The sequence below is a fragment of the Phyllopteryx taeniolatus genome, chromosome 22 (assembly GCF_024500385.1).
Source record: "Phyllopteryx taeniolatus isolate TA_2022b chromosome 22, UOR_Ptae_1.2, whole genome shotgun sequence".
NCBI classification, from domain to species: Eukaryota; Metazoa; Chordata; class Actinopteri; order Syngnathiformes; family Syngnathidae; genus Phyllopteryx; species Phyllopteryx taeniolatus.
The window spans coordinates 7,654,153-7,677,078 of NC_084523.1; the positions used below are offsets into that span (position 1 = coordinate 7,654,153).

A 22,926-nucleotide genomic window follows, 5' to 3' on the forward strand; every position below is an offset into this window, starting at 1 on the left:
TTTTTTTTTTTTTAGGGTGGACTGTCTTGCAATGAGACAGTGCTAAAAAGGTCTCGACAGAGAATTGCTATGGAATGCCGCCCCCTTGTGGCTACATGGAGCAGCTACAGCCTGCTGGTCCAAGGACGAGGTCTCTTAAAGAAGTATTTGTAGCTAACTGAGACAAATACGATTCAATAAAATACATTTCAGGTTCCGGTGAGTTCAATCCTCACTTTATACGCTATTTATATTCATAAATGCATTCATAAAGGCCATCCCAGAAAAGGCTATCCCAGGATAGTCGGGTGGTTTACGACAATACTCGGAGGACTGAGACTCTTCAGGAGGACTGAGTTAGAAACCCTCTCGCTGCTCTGTTTATAGTTCTGCACCGATCGTCTCAGGTTTTTCGGTCTTCGTGCAGTGTTACGATCTTATTTATTTGTTTTTTTGTGATCCTCTTTGTTAAATAAAGTTTTTGAAAAAAAAAAAACACCGGATGACGTCGTCAGCGGAAACCAATTTAAGATGCAACTAATGACTAATTGCTTGATGGGGGGTTTGTTTCCTGCAGCAAGCTGAGCGACGGCATTGCGTCGCCCTCATCCGCCTGCAGTCGTCGTACTAACACCAACTCAAATGTTTGCACTCTTCAGAGGTGGGAAGTAACCTACTGCACTCAAGTCGACTTTTCAGGGATCTGTATTTATTTTTGTGGCGACTTTTTAGTTTTACTCCTCACTCCTTTTTAAACATAAATATCTGTACTATCTACGTTTTTATAAAATGAGCTCGTTACTTTGAAAACCTCTAAAGTTAGAGACGACCCGACGTACAAAAGCAGGACGTCGAAAAAACGGAAACCGGAAAAGAGCGAGTCGAGCGCTGTGAACATAGACATTATAGATACTTTGAGCCGCGTGTCTATGGCGTCGCTAAGGTAGTGGGGGCAAGATATTTGCGTAGTGCATGTTGCTAAGCTAGTGGGGGCAAAGTGTTTGCTGGTGCAGGAAACATGGCGTCATGATCAACTTGCTGTCAAACATGCTGAGAGATGACGTCAGCTGCGAACAAGCTCAGGCTATACGTTTGAGCGCTCACCTGCTTTTTCTTTTCTTCCCCAGTACCAGCCCCGAGGAGGAGAACAACCCAGGCCACCAAGATCCTGTACCTGCTGAACAAGAGAAGAACATGAACATGCAGCGACAAGGAGACAGTCCATGTCATCCAACTTGTAAGCTGCTTTTTTTGTTTTGTTTCTGTTTGCTTTTTGGTGTGATGTCTGCCACTGAACATCTACTCTGCAAAACAAATAAAAGCCTGACTATAACGAGAGCACATTTTGCCTGAACTCTTTATTCTGGTTCTTTAACATAACCCTTACAGGAGGAAGCTGGCACAGTAATGACAATTTTAAACTCGGCGAGGGTGCAGTAAAATTTATTGCACAGAAATGCTTGGTTTTTTTGTTTTTTTACAATTTGACCCCATTTTAGGAATAAATGTTCACAAACTGAATGACAGACAGGCTGTACATGGAAGGTGATTCTTTACCAATCTTAAAATATAAAATTAAATATTTTTTTTCTTAAAAGCCACGTTAAAAAATATTTAAGTTATTCCTAATTGTTTTTATTTTTTTGTTAAACATAGAAAAATATAAACTAAGCAAAAAAAATCCCGAAATAAGTTTTTTAAATATTTTTTTTCGAAATCACCCTGTCCACAATGTCAAGTTAAAGCATGTTCAGAAGCTTTGAATGATGTTCTTGTGTCAGCGTTGTGCAGTACAAGAAGCAGAAGTCAAAGCACACCTCCTCAAGCGCACGATATGGCGTCCTCTGCATTAAAACGGTAAACACACCTGTCCAAAAGCAGGTTGTCATCGTTGCGCAGAGCCGTCCACGTGTCCCACAACTTTGCGTCAAAACCGCCCTGATCCTGTCATTAAAAAAAAAAGCTTTTTTTTTTTTTTGTTTGCATAATGTCACTTTGCATGAAAATAAAATCAATGCAATTATAAATATAGGTAATACTCGACTTAAGTTTTACTATTAAATTTTTTTTTTTTAAAGTTGCATATTTTTAGATGAAATTGGAAATATGAGAAAAAATAAATGAGTTTGAGATTAGTTGAGAATACAGTTGTATAGTTGAGATTAAAGTCGGAATATTACGTGGAAAAAAAAAGTTGCGAAATCAGTCATGACTACAAAATTTAAGTAGCAATACGAGAATCGTGGTATATTTAGTTATATAGGAAAATAAAATGTTCTACTTTGGGGATAAAACGTTTTTAACTTTCAAGATTGTTTCCAATATGATGAAAATAGATTAAAGATTAAAGTAAAATAGTCATGTAAAAAACTTTTTCACTGGAAAAATAATAGTAACAGTAGTTTTATATATATATATATATATTTTTTTTTTTTACATGATTTTGTGTCAGTCTTTCTAGTGTTCCGTTTTTTTTAAGTTTCAACTTCCCTTTTTCGGCAAGTTTCGAGGCTGTGAGATGCGAGTAGCGCCCTCTGCTGTTCACCATAAAATTTGGACTAATTTCCATCTCCAGCACATTTTCAAGTGACATATCTGATATCACTGCGTTTCCACAGAATGCATGAAACAACGCGCATGTGCAGATGCCCAAATTCCACATAAAAGAAACAAGTGACCACACAGAAGTATTGTAAACAATTACAAATAAATGATACGAATATTAAATCATATAGAGTTTAGTTGAAATGGGCTTTTTTTTTTTTTACAAAGGTAAAACAAAGTTGAAACCCAGCAACGGAACACTGAAAAAAAAGGCGCACATGAAGGGCCAATCTGAAGACTTACATTACGAAACTCATATAGTATAACAGTATTTTTGTAGTCTGTATTTTTTCTATGCAATCTCCTTTACCACCAATACTTTCTTTTATGTCAATACAGCTTTTTATGCAATGCCAAATGTCATTTTCAATCCCAAAACATAATACTGCTCCAAACAGGTGTACCTCTTTTTGTTTTTAATGTGGAGGAACATGCTAAATAAAATACAATGTTTTTTTTTTGCCCAAATAGAAATCTACATTTTGAAGAGCATGCAAGTGCTAACGTGGAAAAGCGGGGCATGTCGCGATTTGTGGCACCTCTTCACAGGGCAGGTGCTGTTCGACTTGGAGACAACACTCTGTTCTTCTGAACTGCATGCTTCTGCTTGTGCCTGGAGAGTACACAAAACAACATTCAAGTTAGTGTCCTTGGTTTCTTTCCCCCATGACATCTGTATCATGACGGTGGTACTTTGATCGTTGTTGTTATATTTCCTGGTACCTGGTGTAAAACATTTGAGAACCACTGAATTAGAGGAAGTGAATGATGTAAATATGCTTCTTGCTTGTGCAATGTGACATTTTTAACACCTTTGAGTCATGAAATGTGAATATTCACGAGAAGACCTTATGACGGCTAGGAAAACAGCTATACAAATGCATGTGCCAAATGTGCACAATACTCAGTTTTGGGGGAACGTTCAGTTCAGTTCAGTTTATTTTTGAAAGGGGACAATGCAATTTCATAAAACACATGAAGTACACATGGTTAAAAAAGCCAGAATTAGCCAGAAGGCTAGTTTTCATCTGTAGTCCCCTGGCCATGATGTAAAAAAGCAACGTTTGCGACATTGTTCGTATAAAAAAAAAAAAAAAAAAGAAATTACTATTTGTAACGTATCTTTGAGTATATAATAATAATAAAATGCACGTATTTAATAGAAATTATTAATCTAAAATTGTATTTAATAGAAATGAATAATAATAATATGAACCCGATGTGTCTGGTACAAATTTTGTTTTTCAACGACAACATTTACGTTTTCTTCATTTGAAAAAAGTAATACGTGGGTTTATCACTCTACTGGTAAGCAAAAAAACCCTCTTATTTTAACGTCTTATTGGGTCGTTATTGATTTAGTCAATTTCCAAGTTCCGTTCCGAGTTTGTTGACTTCCGTGGCGTTTAGCTAACGTTAGCAATTATCTACCGTTAGCAACCGCGGTGGTGTTAGGCAGCTACATAGTTTGATTAAAGATAGCGTTCATGCCCACATTATTTGTTTTACCTCCGCTTTTCCACCGCTAAATAAAGGCAAAAACGGTGATGTTTAATCTGTTATTTGCACTTCCTACCGTTAGTCGGCAGCAACGAATGGAGCTCCGCGTCACACCTGGCGTCCTTGCTACGTTGCCATTAGAAACAGCTGTGTCCCGATTCCTCACCTGCGAAGTGAGATAACTTAACGTTTGATTTTTAGCCCTTAAGTACGTGAATGCGTGTGCAAATGTAATTTTATTTCCGCTTTAATTTGCACGGTAAAAAGTAAAACAAATAAAATAATAATAATTTTAAAAAGCGTTATTTTATACGGTGTGTTAGTGCCGCCGACCAGATGGTGGCGGTAGCGACTTCAACAGAATATACGGCATAGAAGAAGACAATGTCTGTAATTTTGCTGAAAATGTAATTCCAAATTTCACTCCAAATTGTACTTTATTTCATTGTTGTTGAATTTGGCTAAATTAGCTCATTTATACACGTTTATTTATTTTATTTATTTGTAAATACGGGTATGATTTGGTTTGTGATTGAGGTCAGTGTTGCGCATGCGCGACAATTCAGTCTAAACCAACAAGTGGTACATTTCCTTGAAAGATAAAAATAGCCACAATCCCCCACCACTTATGTTATTGCTGGGTGTGTGTGCTGGAACGATTCAAGTGGCGCAATCAGGTGGATTTCGGCATTAAATAAACTGTTCTTGCTGCCATGGCAACCGTCCTTGAATGCTGCTCTCCATGAGCCTGTTTCCTACAACAGTAAAGACAATATTGCATTAAACCCTCACCAATACTAAACATTATTATCTTTTTAAAGGTGAATTCCTCCGGGGCATCGGGGGTCTCCAAGGTCCGGACATTATAAGCCGACATGCTGCTGACGTCACAAGTCGTCCAATCTGTAAGTGATGCTCCTCATTAGGAGCCCTGCAGGTGAGTGGCAGATGCTGCCATGGCAACCAATGGGGCTGGGTAAAATGAGATTTCAGTCAAGACTAAAGGTTTTCTTTATGCACCCCTCTCGATTGTATTGTCATTTTGTAATATTAATAGACTGTTAAAAGTCATATTATTGCTCTAAAGTTCCATATTATGGATCCCTCCCGTGACACGACTTCCAATAAGGTCCAGCAATTCTAATTTCAGAGCATTATTCATTGAGAAAGAAAACATGCATTTTTTTAGAAGATTGATGGATAGATACAAAAATTGTGAATTCAATACATTTTGGAATTTGTCAATAATATTCGATTAAATAAGAAAAAGAGATAAGAACGTCCTTGTTGGAATTTTTTGGAATTACTCACCGAGAAAATTAGGGAAATGTTTTTAAAAAGTCTTCAAAATGTGATGGGTTTTTTTCCCCCTAAAATTGAATTAATTAAGTTGTAACGCCAATACAATTTGGAATTTGTGATTTACATTACAAGGTACTTTTTCGAAACATTTTCTAGTCTGTTATTTGAATGAAAATAAATTGAATTGGCACATAACTGACGCGTAAAAAAAAAAAATTTGATGTAGCTATAATTAAATCTTATATTTTAATTAAATCTTACATTATAAATCTTAATTCTCATTCACTTGAATGTATAGTAGGAGATAAAGGGAAAAAAAGAATCCAAACACATACACAATGCAATATTGAATACTGTATACAGTAACTGTAATTGACCACCATTACCACTAGGGAGCGCAACTACACTCCAATTGTGCTTTTGTCCACTTGTGCATTGGAATGCATGGATTGTGGGGAATCCAGCTGTCCAGTGGCATATACTGTACTGTATTAAGGTAGTATATATGCATGTATTTCTTGGAGGGAGAGGTTTGTGCGGCTGAGTGTGTATTTTTGTCCCCAACTCTTGTCAGCATCACAATGTGCAGACGTTTTTGCGCTCTCGCAGGCGTGTGACTCATTGGCGTAAGCCGCCGGGGACCCCTCGCAGCAACGCGATGACGCACCCACAGTGGTGACAACAGGTAGCTGGCGTTAATAATTCATGAACTTTGAGGAGGCTGCTTCACTCGCTCATTCACTCACTCACTCACTCACGCCTAGTATTTGTTTTGTTTTTACAGCCTCTTCGTCGGGATCAGCCAGTCAGATGGCAGCACATCATCCTCTGAGAGAGTCAATGTGGAAGAGGAGCACATCATTTACTGGTGAGATTTATTTTCCTTGAGTTCTTAAAGAAAATATCGTAAACGCATCAACAACGAGGAAATGTGGAATCGTGCGATATTTCCTGAGAAATTCACAATATTTTTCACAGTTTGATTGTATTTGCCCAGTAGCAACAAGATCATACAGACCGTATCTCAACCTAAAGAAATTACAATCTTATTTTTTTGTTTAAAAAAAAAGGTACAACATGCTACCTGTTACCTGAACATTAATTTGACTAGACTATTTTATTTTGATTCTTATTTTATATTATTTTATATTTTTAAATTACTATTTTTACTGTAATGTTATGAAAAAATAGTTATTTTCAGTTAATTATTGTTTGTTGAATTAGAATGTTATTTTTATTTTATTTCCAACGTTTATTTTATTTATATTATCTTATATTTTATTTCAATTATTTTTATTGTAATTTCACTACTATTTTATTTTAACTATTAGCATTTTATTTTTTTTATCATTTGAGTTTTTATATTTCTTGATTTTTATTATTTGCTTGTATACAAATATGACTTTATTATTGTTTTATTTGTATTATTTATTCATTTATATATATTTTTTACATATTGACCCATGTCCATTCGCACAAACCAAAACATGCGTTTAAAACAAAAATCAAAAGTGGATTTAAATTTGTTTGAAAATTATTATTTAAAAAAAAAAAATAATAATGGTTCAGCGATATTAGCCGTATCGATGAGGTCACGTGTAGAATCGTCAATCGCTGGCAGGCAAACAAATACATATATAAACCTTTACTGTATATCAAGTTGACCCTCAGTAATGGGATGAATGCAGCGAGTGCACAAGAAAACAGATTAGAGGTGTGCGATTGGCCTCAGGATAAAAGAGGATTAGGGACGCCTCTCAGTACTACTTCCTGTTCAGCTCATTTTCTTACCGTCACGTGCCGCTGTTGACTTTGATGCCGCGAGCCGTGTGGAGTCAAGTTAAACCGGAAGCCTCCTTTCTAACGTCACTTTATTTTTAGGGACAGAAACTGGCGGGCGACGACGAGGGCGGAATTAGCCGCTAATCGGGATGAGCGAGGCTCCGCCACAATGCGGCAGGGATCGCGCTCATCCTCTCCCGGGAGTCGCCGCACGGATATCCACACATATGCAAGCCTGTAGGGAGTCCCAGGTATGTAAGTTTAAGATTGTAACCTTTTAGTTTGTTGTGATTGAAAGACATACGATTTACAAAAATATATGTCTGAATCCTTCAGTTTCTTCTTTGTCACATTGGGCCGATTCAAATTTAATGAACAGCGTGCAGTGTTTGTTATCGGGTTACCAGAGTCATGTTACACGGACACACACACACACTGGTAACATCATCCAGTTCCGTATGTTTCGTTGATAAATTGTGCTCGCAGAAAGGTTGGCTTGACCCTGAAGCATCAATACTGCAATACTAAAAATTCCATTTTATGATACAATGCTGATACTAAAGTAATCCGGCTATAGTTACTGTACTTGTTTCAGATTTTTTTTACTGAGAGTATTTGTCACAAGTAATGCTCATTTTGCTGATCAAGCGGAAACAAAAAGAACAATGTACTGTATGTTTATGTACAAACATACAGATTTGGCCACCAGGGGGCAGTATGACATATACGTACAGATATACACATAGAAGACAGTCACAGCAGCTCAGTAAACTGCAGTAATTTGCAGAGGATAAAGAACGTATGCCTGTTAGTGTTGTTATATTGTTTGTCTACAATTGTTGCTGCACCGTTTGTGTTCAAATATCATTTGCTTACAGAACCGCGCCATCAATGCTAGTTTCGTTATTCCGTCTATGGCGTTTTGCAATGTGTGTCAGCATTAAGCTAATGGACTTTCGAATAAAGCAGTGTGGTTGTTTTGAATGCCCAAAGTGTAATTGTATTTGTTCCATGTTTAGTATGACAGTAAACTTCAACGGCGGAGCAGGCGACTTGTTAGCATGCCAAAAGGGAAGGTGTGTCGTGGCGTTTTATGCTATAATGGCCACACAAAATGGACTTTTACTACGCTCTGACAGCCGATTCCCACCTCGAAGACCAAACAAATTGAACACAGAGCAATAGAACTTGTATTCATCCCTGGACCGTTTTTCACATTTGGCAGCGGTAAATAACTAGACGTAGACTAGTCAGCCAGTGCGGCCTCCTTCGGGGCTCTGAAGGTCTCGAGCGTGGTGTGTTGCGTTCATGCATGCAGGACACGTGTGTCCTGCAGCTCCACACACACACACGCAGCAAATGAGCGTTCCTTCCGTGTCGTGTTGCATCACATCCGCTTGATGCTCAGTTGAGCTGACGCTTTGTGTTGTTTGTGCTGTAATCCTCTCTGGATGTAAAATATGATTTCACCGCATTGTTTTATGAATGCCCGTCACTGTGTGATTAAAGGAATCTCATTTTCAGAGGAGATTGGGAATTCATCGAGATTGTGCTGCACATAAATATATTTTTATCATCACGAGCGGTGACACGTTCAATTGCACGCCCTCATATTGCCAAAAAAACAAGCCAAGGCGCTGAATTATTATTCATAATATGAGTCATCCTCTACAGCTACTGTGTATTATCTCTACTGTGGATATGCTGTCACTTTTGACATTTTGCTTTATTGCACTTCCCTGGCTCTTATGTGATATCCTCTTTTTTGCACACACACTTGAGACTTTATATTGACTGCACATGAACTATTTTGCAGTGGCGTCCAATATTTCACACCCTTAAACATTAATGGACCTCGTTCTCATGCATTTGTACGAGTTATTTCCCTTTAACGACACATTTTGCTCCACTGAAGAATGCAGTGCACCTGTCAAAGATCGCGCATGCGCAATCAGCACAGGGTGCGTCAAGCTCACAAGTGTTTCCAGGAAGAAGACGGAAGTGGTCCTTATCTTCAATCGTAATTTGTATTTGCGTTGGTTATGCGATTAGAAATTTTTTTTACTGGATGTATTATATGTTTTTTTACTGTGTAGCCCTTAGATTGGCTGTAAAAATATACATAAATGCGACTTAATGTAGGTTTTATTTTGAAATGACGTCCGGATGTCCCCCTGAGAGGCTGCCCAGGGAGTGAAACGGACGACCCCCAGTCACGGAGAGCTGGTAGCTGGTGTGTAAAGCTGCAGAGATGCGCTACGGAGCAGCAACCACACGGCAGTGGTACGGCAGCTCTCCCGAGGGAAAGTAGCCATTAAACGGATACAATCCGTGTGAGATGCAACCGGGCCGTTTCCGCTGCGCATTTCGGAGCTAAAAGCCGCGCCGCCAGGAGGGCTCGGGTCGCGGCGGCGCATCGATCCAGGACGGATACGGGAGGGGTCGCATCATGGGGAACGAGGCGAGTCTAGAAGGAGGAGCGGAAGGCCCGCTGCAGGGGCTACCCGAGGGGCTGGCACCCGACGGGGCCGGCGGCTTCGTGCGGGTCCCCGGCGGGGCTCCGGTGGACCTGGCGGAGCTGAGCGAAGAGCAGCGGAAGCAGCTCGCCGCGACGATGTCAAGGGCGCACGGCAGGCAGCCCGGGGGTGCCGCGGCTGCACGAAGGCAGGGCTTCTCATCACTATTTATACCTTTTCCTTTTTTTTTTTTTTTTTGGGTACACAAAAATATCCACACGAGCAGAGCGGATGGATGTGTTGTGGCTGAGCAGGAGTCAGATGACGCCCATTTTTGTCATCCACCCAGGCGTGATCTCATTATTAAAGCCAGTTTCCAGGGCTAATCATCGACATCCGTGCACACGAATGCATTAAAACACCTCTTTATTCTTCACTGGAAACGATGCATTCGGCAGACTGCGCGTAGCTGTGTGTCGATGCTGCATTAAAAAAAAAAAAAAATTCTACAATGATGTCGGAGGCACACGACACGCGTAAATACTTGCACAGGGCCGTTGAATAGGATGAAATCCGGATTGTTTATGTCAGATCAAAGGAGGAGACACACCTCCAGTATTCGTGCCAAATAGGTCGAAATGCCTGCTGGGTAAAGACAAGTGTTTTTCTTTTTTTCCCCCCTCTCTATTCGAACGACATCACAAATGATAATACAAAATGGTCGCTTGAATCCACGTTAATGTTGCCAATTAGACTCTCATCTGCTAATGAATTTGGTCAGATTGGATTTTAATGGTGTGTGGCTGAAGAGGAGGAGGAGGGGCTTGGAGGCTGCAAATGCCAACAAAATGCATGAACAATGTCAAGAAATATACCCCCCCCAAAAATGGGAATGCTTGATGCTATAGTCTTTCAATTGGCTCTATTTGAGAAATGTTATAAGTATGTTAGCTAGCAATGGGGGATGGATAGGATGCATCGATATTAATATGAGTAAAAATAGAAGCACAGTGTTAATGTCACTTCCCTCTCAGATTTCCCTCTAATTTTTAGAAACCGGCTGTGGTCGCTGTCCATGGTGCTGAAATGTACATTGCAATGGGTTGCCCACTAGTGTGCGATACAGCACCGGTAACGGAAGCCGAGATGTTGCATAATGGTTACGACAGACAATTTGCTCCTCACACTGCACGGAAATTGGTTACCTCTCGCCTCAGAGCTAACAAAACCGCCTCTTCCTCTCCGTGATGTACACTCGGTGTCATTCAGCCGTGTTCACGTACTCGTTAGCACTAGCCTGCGGCGACGGCGCGCTACAGATTCATGTTGACACGGCCGTTAGCTTATATTATTATTAGAACAAGAGTGCTACACTAGACCTTTATGAACCAACTTTTCTTTTTGTCTTCCCCAGACCGTCAGAATCTGGTGTCCAGCAGCGTTCTCAGCAGCCAGGGGCCTCCAGAGGCCCGGCAGGCCTCAGTAAGAGTCGCACGGTAGACACCTTCAATCAGAGTCCGCCCGGCAGGCTCGCCGCAGGTCGCAGTCCCTCGTCCCTCAACCTTTTCGAATCCCGATTCCAGCAGGAGCCCAAAGACTCAGACAGCAAGCCGTTCGGCATGTTTGGCTCCAGCTTCCTAAGCGGGGCAAACCCCCTCAGTGCCATGTCGTCCATGACCTCCTCCGTGTCCTCCTCCATATCCTCCATGGGGGACTCAGTGAACATCCCCAAGTTTGGGCTGTTTGGGGATGAGGATGAGGATGAGGGCGCTACGCCTGAGTCCAATCAGGGAGGAAAGCCACCTAGGAAGGGCCCTCAACAAGGATCAGGTCCAAAGGCACCACAACAAGGAGGGCCCCAAAAACAGGGACAAGGCCCTACTGGACAGGGACCCAAACCTGGGCAAGGACAAGTAAGCCCAGGACCTAAATCAGCTCCGGGACCTCCTGGACAAGCTCCCAGGCAAGGCCAGCGGCAGCCAGGACAAGGGCCTCCTGGGCAGCAAGCACCTAGACCAGGTCAAGGACCATCGGGGCAACAGGGACCCAAACAGTGTCAAGGCCCACCAGGGCAGCAGGGACCCAGACAAGGTCAAGGACCACTGGGGCAGCAGGGACCCAGACAAGGTCAAGGACCACCAGGGCAACAGGGACCCAGACAAAGTCAAGGACCACCGGGGCAGCAGGGATCCAGTCAAGGTCAAGACCCACTTGGACAGCAGGCACCAAGGCAAGGGCAAGTACCACCTGGTCAAGGTGCTAAACAGACACAAAGTGGTCCTGCGCAGCAAAAAGAACCTGACAAGCCTGGACTAAAACAGCAAGGACAGCCAGTGCCTGGGGCTCATCCCGGGGATGTCGCCAAGCCAACAGGGGGGTTCTGTCCGCTGTGTAAGACCACCCGGTTGAATACTGGATCGAAGGACCCGCCAAATTACAGTCAATGCACTGAGTGTAAGAACCAGGTCTGCAGCCTCTGTGGATTCAGCCCCCCAGACTCAGCAGTAAGATTTTGTTATTCTTGTTCAGTCGTAGACATACAGTATGTATCTTCTAACTAAGCCTCTCTCTAACTCACAGGGTAAAGAATGGCTGTGTCTGAACTGCCAGATGCAGCGAGCGATGGGGGGCACGGACCCCCCGGGCATGACAAATCCCAAACAAGGCTCGGCCCCGCCCTCGCCACAGAGACGGGCTTCGGGAAAGCCCGGCAAATTGCTCATCAAGCAGCAAAGCACCGCTGAGCAAGGCTTGACGCCCCCGAGCACACCGAGGCAGAAATCCCCGGGTGCTAGCTCACCAGGACCGCTTTCCCCGGGCTCCTCTATGGGAGGCTCTCCCAAGATAGATCCCAAGACCGGTCGGCCTATTCAGCAGAAGGCCAGCCCCCAGCAGTCGCCGGGTAAGGCCAAGCAGGAGTCCAGCTTCTTTGGGGGGTTGGGAGGTATCAGTTTTGGAGGCTTGACTGATTCAGCCAAGCCGGCCGCCGGTTCCTCACAAGCTGCCAAGTCCGTCACTGGGAAACTGTTTGGGGGTTTCGGTGGATTGATGGACTCGTCCAAGCCTCAAGCACATGCGGCTCCGAAGCAAGAGGAGTCCGTCGCCGGGAAGCTGTTTGGAGGATTGGGCGGATTATCAGAAGCGACAAAACCTCCCGCCACCGCCTCTCAGATGTTCAGCTTCGGCTCGTCCCTTTTGAACTCGGCCACCGGTCTCGTCACCGGTGAGGAAGAGAAACCGGCCGATTCTCCGCCGGGGTCGCCGCCGGACTCCCCGGCCGACTCCGGACCCGGTTCCGGCCCCGGCTCCCCGCCTGACTCGCCCTTCTCCGGTCCGGGCTCTCCCCCCTATTCGGATTCTGCCCCTGACACCCCACCGGCAAAATCCAGGAAACCCTCCAGGATCAAGTCTGTTGAGCGAGAACCTAGCTCGGACTTAGCATCCAAAACGAAGGAAAGATGTCCTCTCTGCAACGCAGAGCTGAATGTGGGGACACCAGAAGCCCCTAACTACAGCCTCTGCACCCAGTGTAAGAAGAGTGTGTGCAACTTGTGCGGATTCAACCCCACTCCCCACTTAGGAGAGGTAAGAAAAACAATCACAAACACTACCTTTAACGCACACGCGTAACTACAGCGCGAGCAAACATTGACACCCGACCCTAAGTGGGAATAGTGTTTCTGTGTCTGTGTGTGTGGTTAAACACAACTTTCGTAGTGTTTCTACGCGTCGAGCTGGGCGGACGGTGACACGGAAACCAAATGCCTTTGACCTGCCTCTCTTGTGTTACCACACTGCGTGTTGGCTCGCTCAGACCAGATAGAAGACGATGGCAGAGCATCAGTATGGAGAGGAAACGCAGGCCAAAAAGGGTTTTTGCTTGAGTGGGTTTGGCAGCATGCAGTCCCAAAAACATACTGACCTTGACTGTTTCCTGCATTACAATGCTTCTTATTGTCCGTATCGGGGGATGTCCACTGAGGGCTGCATACTGAAGAATGAAAGCCTGAATGAGCCTTCATCTGGAGCAAGCGTGGCTATGATGGGAATGACCTCCCGCAGCCAACACACCTCCGTCCTCACGGGAAATCAGCCCGCTCGTTCTCGCTTCTCCGTTAGCTTTATGGAAATACGAATCATCAAGGTGTCCACGTTTTTGACTGAGTCAGCATTAATTGTCAGAAGGAAGTTGAGTTCCCATTCAGTTTAGCGCAAGTCTTTAATTGCAAATGTAATGAGGAGCCGAGCGATGCGATCAGTCAGCTGAGCACGATCGCGGCGGAGGGAAAGTAATTGCGTCGGAGGAACGGGTGACACCGTAATTCTATCTAGGCCGCCACGTTCCCGCTCGGGACGAGTCTCAAAGAAGTGAAGCCGCGCTTGTTCTCATCCATCAAATACATGCAGAATACGATTGCACCTGAGAAGCGCTCGTCATCTTAACTGATGGAGTCGGCGTGAAACAATGGAGGGGGCCCACGTACGAGCCACGTGGGCAGCTATAGGCTTAATCCCAGTTTCCTAAAAGGATTTAAAGGCCAATGGGAATCCTGTTTTTTTTTCTATTTCCATCAATACCCTTTGTGGAACAAGGGAAAAACACAGTCCGCCATACCCTTTTTTTTCCCGATTAGATTCTTACCTTTTTTTCCCCACATACAATTCAGCTGTAAGGTTATCCTGCATCTGTCAGCTTCCTCAAACCCTCCCCCTCTCCTCTCACGCTGCCTCACAGCACTTTCCTCATGTGCCCTGGAGGCCCGAGTGTATAAAAATAGTCGTTGGCCACAAAAGCGTAAAAGACGAGCGATTGCGGGTCAGCTCGCGTTACAAAAAACCCTGAAAAACACATACACACATTCTTTTCTATTGCCCCTTGCACTAATGTGTGCATGTGAGGTTATTTATGTCTATTCTATGCAGTAAATGTATTTAGCGGTTCGACCCCTTGGTGCTGGTGAAACAGAAGGGCTGTGCTTTGTAAAACACACACATTTTGGCACTGGTCACGTTTCGTTAGCACAGCCTGTTGTGTTTACATCCTGACCGCGCCACTCGCTTGCTCCCCCTCAATGCACTTAGCTCCCAGATTGGAAACAGTAAATTTGTTGCGTGGACGGACTGTCTGGCATGCCATCCATCATGGAAAGAAACGGTTCCGTGGCAAGCACAGAAATCGGCGGAACTCTTTGCTAATGTCTAATGTGATTTTTGGTTTGAATTTCTCTTCCCGTAGCTAATTAACAAGACGTGTGTAAGTAATGATAAAAGCTGTGGAAGAAACATCAAATGGGAATATAGTACAGATTTGCAGAGTTGGGCACTGAGAATAATCCAAAAAATGTAGGAAATGATTTTGCCTTGGATCACAATTAGGTGCATGGACATCTCCCCCTCCCCCCCCCACCCCCATCCCGCCACCCCCTTTGTAGTGCATTAATTTTGACGTGTGCAAGAGCTGTGATCATTGATGACAGATAGGACGCTCATGTGGCTTGGAGGAGTAGAGATGTTAAGGAGGATTGCAGGGTGTCAGGAAGGAGACGGAGGGCGGCCGCATTTTGCCTTTCTTCAGCAGTGACCATCTGACTGGTGAGTCACGTCGATGGCACCTTTGGGGCAGCGCAAGCTGCGACATCCGCTCATGCGGAAATGGGAGAAATATCTGGGAGGGCCACATCACGTGGAGTCAAAAGCCATTAGATCCTACTGATCAACTTTTATTAACGGATAATGGTAATAACTTGCCACTTACATCGTTTTAAAACACACCCCTTTTATAGTCTCTTTCACACAACATACACGTTGGACTTGCATTAATCACATAGGAATTACATTAGCTCTATGCCGTATCCATAAATTTTCAAAATTTATCGACGTTAAGATCTTTTTTGGCCCATGCAGTTTTCCCTCCGACAACCGCTGCTCGAGATTTCAGACCCCGACTTTAGCTAGATTGAGTGCTGAGATGCTGCAGTAAGGACGCAATAAATATTCCACTCCATGTTGACGCTGTAAAATGTTATGTTTCCTCTTGGCCCTTATGGTTCTGAACCGAAAGGCCATCGATTTGCGGATTAACAGCATCGTAATGTCGAGTGTGTGGAGGCACCCAAACTTTGTCCTTTAGCCTCCGTTCCATCGATTAATGATCTCGAGACGTCTTCTCATTTCTTTGTTACGCTTTCCTCCTCATTAATGACATCCTCCCTGAGATCCTCATCTCGCCCCTGTGTTGGTGCCAGCCTTTGTTTAAATTTAGACAGGTAAAACCCACACTGGATCCCGCGTCTTAATCAACAAGCTGAATCGACCTTCACCGTACTTAGTTTGATTTCAGATGGTATGGGACTCTGACCGACCTGACGCGTATCCGGGCAGATTGAATGACTTGTCAGGCTTCTTATTGGAGCTCTGCATGTGTCATTGCTGTCGTCACAAGCTCCCGTGGGTGTTGTGGTCAAAACCCATGCATGTGGGATGCTGGGAAAATGTCCTTGTAGGTTGAAAGAGAGTGACTTTTCTTTGATTCATCCTCGCCCCAGCGATGGAGGAAGCTGCAGAACGGGTCACATATTAATAATTTTCTTGAAGATAGCACTCGAGTCACATACAGCTTCAAATAAATGTCAGGAAGACGTTAAGTGGCTTGGGCTTTTGTATGCTTTAAGGCATGTCATGACGCTGCCTTAAAACGGACTTGTTTTACAGTGGCCATAATCTGTTCCAGGGAGCTGTTTGAACGTCGACTTGTGTATATTTTGATGTATGTAAACTAACGTATTTACATTTCTATCATTCTCATTGCAGAAAGAATGGCTTTGCCTCAACTGCCAGACGAAAAGAGCCAGTCAGCTAGACGACATGGCTTCCCCGAAGAAGCCAGCACCGTCTCCCGCTCCCTCCTTCACCCCCGCCCCTGCTGCTGTAGATAGCAAACCCGTTCTATTAGAAGCAGCAGCAGCAGACCAAACCCCACCCGCCCCTCAGACCAAGGTAGCAACAACACCTACAGCAGCGTCACACGACCACGATGAACCACATCCCGCTGGTGCTTCAGACCAATTCCTAATAGCCGAGCTAGTGTCTGAGCCTGTTGTTCATTCTCAAGACAACTCTGAGAGTGCAGCTGCCAATGTAGCTGAAATCCAAGAGCAGCAGCAAGACAGTCCTGCCGAAACAGCGCAGGAAATCACAGCAATTGAGCAGCTGCAGCAGAGCAGCTCAAATGGTACAAACCCAGTGACAGTGCCGCCAAGAGATGAGAATCAAGCACAGGGTGATATTGTCATTCAAGCAACCGAGGCAAAGTCAATGACTTGTGAAGGAGTAGGGAGCCTCTCTGAGGTTCAGCTGCCGAATACAGGTTTTGATGAGATGCCCATTGAGATAGAAAAAGACACAAGTCACACTGTTCCTGAGAGCGTAGCCCCCTTGTCAGAAAGCGGAATTAATTCGCGAGAGCCTGAACCTGCCTTGGTCACACAGGAAATCATTCCTCAATTGGATTCAGCAGTCGAATCCCGTGTAACAAAAGAAATAGGGAGTGAATTAGTTGATTCAACAGGGACGCCAACTCAGACTTTAACAGACACGGTGGACAGCACTATGAACACAGACAATACTCCAAAAACTAAGGCTGAAAGTGTCAGTCCAAAAACTGCAGCTGAAATTGTAGCAACTGAATCAACAGCAGAGGTGCTTACAATCAAAGAGGATGCTTCTCCTCCCTCTGTTAAAGTAATAAAACATGTACCACCAAAATCTGAAATTGAGGCCCCTAAACATGACAAGATGCAGAATGAAATGCAGTCAAAATGCATAGAACCTTCTGTGATATCAGTTGGTAATCAACCTGACTCAGCTCTTGAGCAGAAATGTCTGGCTGATATGTCAGAGCAGAAACTTGTAGAAAAAGAACTAGAAGCTAGTAGTGAGACAGAAACTAAGTCATTTCCAAAGGACACATTTGTAGAAAAAGCATTTAACAGTGCCTCAGACAAAACTGCTAATCAAGAAATATCTGTGCAAGGCAATGAAGAAAAATCAGCTGAGCGAGAGACAATAAAGGACACTCCTGCAGTGATGAGTGTCAAAGAACAAACGATTGAAAAGGAGACAGGTGTTGTGACAAAGTGTGATGGCGCAGGCTCTGAAGAGGGAACGCTTCATGAAAATAGAATTTCCGAGGTGAAATCAGACACAATAAATCCCATTGAACAACAGGAAACTCAGGAGGTGAAAGAGCAGAAACCTGTTAGTGAGACAGAGCTAGTTTCCGAACATTCTTCTATTGAAAAAGAAAACATTTGTGCAATCGATCAAAGAGAATTGGAAAGTGCAGAAAAAACACTGCGTGACGGTCATAGTGTAGTCATGCTTGAAGAGGCAGACACAGGAACAAATGATAAGCCACCTCCTGTTCACCAGAGCCGTGTTCAAACAGCCTCCGTGCCAGAGAAGTCAACAGAGACAGGAAAAGCTGGAGTTGAGGCTGAGAGTGTCATGCCGAAAAAGGAGCAGCAGCCACCTCCAGATATTCTGTCGAAACAACATGATTTTGACAAAATGGTGGTTCCAGATTCTGACGAGCGAGAGAAGGTCAAAACCAAAGAACCTTTCCAGAGTCGGACACAAGTCAGCGGTAAAACCCTTGAGGAGCTTGTCATCCCCGATGGCACAGAATCTTGTCCTCATTTGACGGGCAGTCAGGAGAAGCCACTCGACAAATTGACTGGGGAAATAGACTCCATCAATGAGAGCAAAAACGGGGTTGACTCATTACCCGACTCGGGCAACATCGAGGAATCCATAGTTGGTGCCAAACATGGGACTGCTGAGTTGGATGAAGGGAATAAAAGCACATCACAGAGGGACACACAATTAGATTTTGAAAATGCCGACCTATCTATATTAGTAGCTTCAGCACCCGTAGCAGAACCCCAAATCCCGGGCTCTGTAGTTTGTGAGCAAAACACAGGCATGAATGAAGGCGCTAATTTGATGCAGAAAAAGAAGGCCCCACCCGAGCATCAGGGCGAGCAGTGTGATGAAGATACAATGCCTGAGGTGACCATAGTGTTAATTATTAGTAGAGAGACTAGTTGTTCTGTGTGGTAGTGGTATATTGTTAAAAAAACACACACAAAAAAACACTCGGTACAAGATATGTTGAAGTTCTGTTTTTTTGACTTATCCTATTAATACCTTAATTAAATCCAACAGGTGAAAAAGTTGAAGACTCTAAAAGAACCTGGCAACAGAGAAAGTCCCACCAAGGAGGGCAGTCCTACCAGCCCCTCTGACCTGGCCAAGCTAGAAAGCACAGTCCTGCCCATTCTTCAGGCGCAAGCGAAAGGCGATGAAGAGAAACAAATGGACACACTAAAGACCAGACGTAAACTAGAGGTGCTTCCCCTTTCTCCCGACTCACCCTCCTCGGACGATGACAGAGATGTTAGCAAAAGTAACGTAAAGAAAAAGCTTCTGGTGCCGCTAGACGTCAGGAACGATTCACTGGATGATAGCAGCGAAAGCTTCGGAAAAGAGAGCCCCGTTTCGGGAGATGATGAGGAATTCATCCGCAAACAGATCATAGAAATGAGCGAAAATGAAGACGCCTCGCCTTCCGATGAGGGAAACCTAATTCGGCAAAAGATCAGACAAGATGAGAGAAAAAGAATGGAACAGAAGAAAACTGAGTCTGTAAACAGTAGCACATCAGGAAAAGCCAAGTGGTTATCCAAGAAGAACTCGATAAGTCCCAATGATGAAGAAGATAAAGAGCTGCAAAATTCTCTAGAAAAAGCTCAAGTCATCAAAGTGGATCCACCAGAGCTCAAAGAAAAAGAGGATCGTCAAAGCGGTACTGCAGTTCGCAAATTTCAAACCATGGAGCTGAATACAACCAGCAGCTCCATGTGTGTAACTCACATCGATATAGAGCCTGAGATGGAATGTCTGACAGATTCACCAGATGATCGTTCTAAAGGGGAGGGTTCATCCAGTCTACATGCATCTAGCTTTACACCCGGAACATCCCCGACATCTCTGTCCTCCCTCGATGAAGACAGTGACAGCAGTAGTCCCGGCCATGTTCGCTCAAGTGAGAGCAAGCAGCACAGGAAAGCCAAACATAGACAAGCTGGACAAATGCTGCCGACTATTGAAGACTCATCTGAGGAAGAGTTGCGGGAAGAAGAGGAGCTACTCAGGGAGCAGGAAAAACAGCGAGGAGCTGGTAAAAAATCTAAGCGAGACAAAGAAGAGGTTCGAGGCCAGCGGCGACGTGACCGTTCAATGACGCCCCCAAGCAACCTTTCACCTATCGAAGACGCCTCACCGACAGAAGAACTGAGGCAGGAGGCGGAAATGGAAGAGATCAGGCGATCGTCGTGCTCTGATTTCTCTCCAAGCATCGATTCAGACCCTGAAGGGTATGAAATCCACGCTGCAAAGATTGCCGCAGTGCAGAAAACATACCAATTGCCCACATCGGTATCCCTACACTCTCCAACAGAAGATAAAAACACTGATAAATCACAGAGAAAACCTCTCCGATCTGCTGATGAAGCTTATGAGGAGATAATACTGAGGGCTAAGTCTCCTACAGGTGAAAGTGTTGACTTTCCAGGAAAGGCGGCACTTTATGGAGGTATGCTTATTGACGATTATGCTTATGCATCTGTTATGGATAATTCAACAGAGGATGTGGGAGAGATCGAAAAGATCAGCATTCCTATGCTGCCCAAGAAGCTAAGGTCACCAGATGAAGTTTATGAGGACATGATCAAGAAAAGGAAGGAATTTATGAAGTTAGAACAGGAATACCAAAACATGCAACCAAAAAATGAAAGTACAAACCCAGAAATTGTGTTGGAGCCCGATAAGAATACCCTTTCCAAAGTCACCACAGTAACTTTGGGAAAAGATGGAAAGCCATTGTTGGATGCTGAAAGTGCATATGACGAGCTCATGAAAAAGGTCTCGGCTCCTGGAACAAGTCCTACTCTGCGAGACCTTGACGTGAAAACCACTTCATCTGAAAGGGCTCTCTACCCAATCCCAGACCTGAAAGTCACAGAGTGTTCCTCAGGAGAGTTGTCCTCTGATGAAGAGAGTATCATTAAAAAGGAGGAAGAAATGGACAAATCAGAGACAACATCAGCTGTGGAAACTACATCTCCTCCGCCATCCGCATTAGACCAGCAACCGCGCACACCCATCACAGCATGCCAGTCTGACATTGTAGACCTATCAAGTGCAATTTCAACGACATGTGCTCCTGTAACTGCAAACTTTACTGTCTTGCCTACCGTCCCACAGTATGCACATGGCACTCCAAGCATTGTTTCAACCGCTCCACCTATCCCCCCTAAGCCAAATGTTCTGCGTAGGGCTAACTCTCAGGAAAAAGCAGATGCACCCGTCGAACCAACACTGCCTCCCCCTACCCCACAAAAACCGACAGTCTTTCCCAGGAAACCTCCAGTTCCACTCCCACCTCAGGCTTCAACCACGCTAGTCAGGCCAGAGACAGTAACCACAACTTCTCTTTCTAAACAATCAATAACTCCGACATACAAACCTCATGTTCCACCTCCCGTTCCCCCAAAGCCTGTCATTCCTGCTGGCATCGGCGAAGGCCACAGACATGGTGTCAAACCACCCATTGCGCCGAAACCTTGCTCACAGCCATCCTCCCCTGGTCATGCATCGCATCCACCAAGACCCACGGTACTTCCCACAGAGTCCACTGAAATAGCTTTGAATCTTAGCCCTTCATCTGAGAGCAAGCACTTTCAATCCTCGCCGAAGTCTCCTTCTTCTCCTAGATATGCAAGACACCTCCGTGATACGTACGTAGTTATCACACTCCCTTCGCAGCCGAGCTCGCCAGTGGACAGTATTTCAACTCAAGCCCCCTCTGACACTGACCCAGCATCTACTGCCCACCAAGCTCAGCCCCTAAGTTATCACCAAACACAGGCTCAACCACATTCATATCAGCAGTCAACACCACCTCATACAACTAGAGTGCCTCTGGCTTACACCAGAGTGACAGAATCCATTGAGAATCAAGAGATATGCGGCCCAGAAAAACATGTGTCAAGTTCTTGTCACATCATCGAGGCAGTATCAGCCTCGGCACAGCCTCCCGTGGTAATGCCAAACCTAATCTCTCAAGTAGTTACCACAGAGGTCCAAAGAACTACCGTCTCCGTTGTTCATGAACGGTCGCCTCCGCCTGTGCCAGTTCCGAGGGCAACTGGGATACCGATCTCATTGGAGAAACCAAAGACCCAATTGCCTGTACAGAATGGACAGGCGGTACTTCCTTGTGAGGTGGTGGATCTGAGGACCATGAAGGCCGACGCAGCGTCAGACATGAATGGAGTGGATCTGTCTGCTGGCCCGGACTCCAGACAGCAGTCTTTTGCAGCTGATGTCAGTCGCCAGAGCACTGCAGTACAGTCACCTGTCGTCAACCTCAGTTCTGAATCCTCCACCGTTTCGATCGTGACTGACAGTATCACCATTGTGACATGTTCTGCTACAATCCAGACGTGTGACAGTTTGGAAACCTCTCAAGCATCCTCAATCCCCCTCCAGCTAACGAAGAACAAAGCATTTGAACCCGTCTCTCAAATTGTGTACCGGTCAGTGGACCCTCAGCCTCCCACTCACTCAGGGGAAATCCCTATTAATCTCACAGTTGGTTCAAGCACAGGGGGTGGAACATTCCAAACACCCCCTGTAACAATGGCACCCTGTACTGTCGCTGGTTGTGTTGCTAACGGATTAACGACAAGCACCACGTCTGTGGCAGGAGCTGTTGACCTGAGCACGACAAAACCATTCAATACTCTGGTATCCGTGGACGCCATTTCGACAGAGGTTGTCACAGCTGTAATCACGGAGGATGATAGCAAGCCAGTGGATCTGACTGCAGGGAAAAGAGCCGTGTGCTGTGATGTTGTCTACAAGCTCCCGTTTGCAGGAAGCTGCACCTCGCAGCAGCCCACCACCCCTCTGCCTGAAGACCGTTTTGGATACCGTGATGACCATTACCAGTACGACCGCTCGTCCTACGGCATGAGGGGGTTTGGCGGAATCAAACCATCTATGTCGGACACCAACCTGGCAGAAGCCGGCCTGTTTTTTTACAAGAGTAAGAACAGCTACAATTTCAGTGGCACGACAGATGGTGCTGTAGATCTTTCTTCTGCAAAGATAACTGATGCAGGTCAGTGCAGTGACATTGCAGACCTGTCTCTTAAATGTCATTTTGAACTGCTACCCC

At 44.7% G+C, this 22,926-nt stretch overlaps 1 protein-coding gene and 1 long non-coding RNA gene across 5 annotated transcripts in view; one reads left to right on the plus strand and one right to left on the minus strand.

Moving 5' to 3' along the window:
* Window positions 1-1,713: 1,713 nt before the first annotated feature.
* On the minus strand, window positions 1,714-4,237 carry LOC133471980 (uncharacterized). Its single transcript, XR_009786514.1, has 3 exons — window positions 4,160-4,237; window positions 3,123-3,196; window positions 1,714-1,923 (listed from the first exon to the last, which is right to left on the minus strand). It is a non-coding gene; the product is annotated as an uncharacterized LOC133471980 (long non-coding RNA).
* Window positions 4,238-9,225: 4,988 nt separating this feature from the next.
* The window catches only part of pcloa (piccolo presynaptic cytomatrix protein a), a 31,111-nt gene continuing 17,410 nt past the window's right edge, over window positions 9,226-22,926 (plus strand). The window contains exons 1-5 of one of the 4 annotated variants that reach the window (XM_061762176.1): window positions 9,226-9,831; window positions 11,038-12,127; window positions 12,204-13,208; window positions 16,434-18,692; window positions 18,849-22,869. In XM_061762176.1, coding sequence (XP_061618160.1) covers window positions 9,617-9,831; window positions 11,038-12,127; window positions 12,204-13,208; window positions 16,434-18,692; window positions 18,849-22,869 — 8,590 coding nt within the window. In that variant the 5' untranslated portion in view covers window positions 9,226-9,616. The remainder of the gene's footprint in view (window positions 9,832-11,037; window positions 12,128-12,203; window positions 13,209-16,433; window positions 18,693-18,848; window positions 22,870-22,926) is intronic. The other 3 variants (XM_061762172.1, XM_061762173.1, XM_061762175.1) reach the window with 3 other exon arrangements.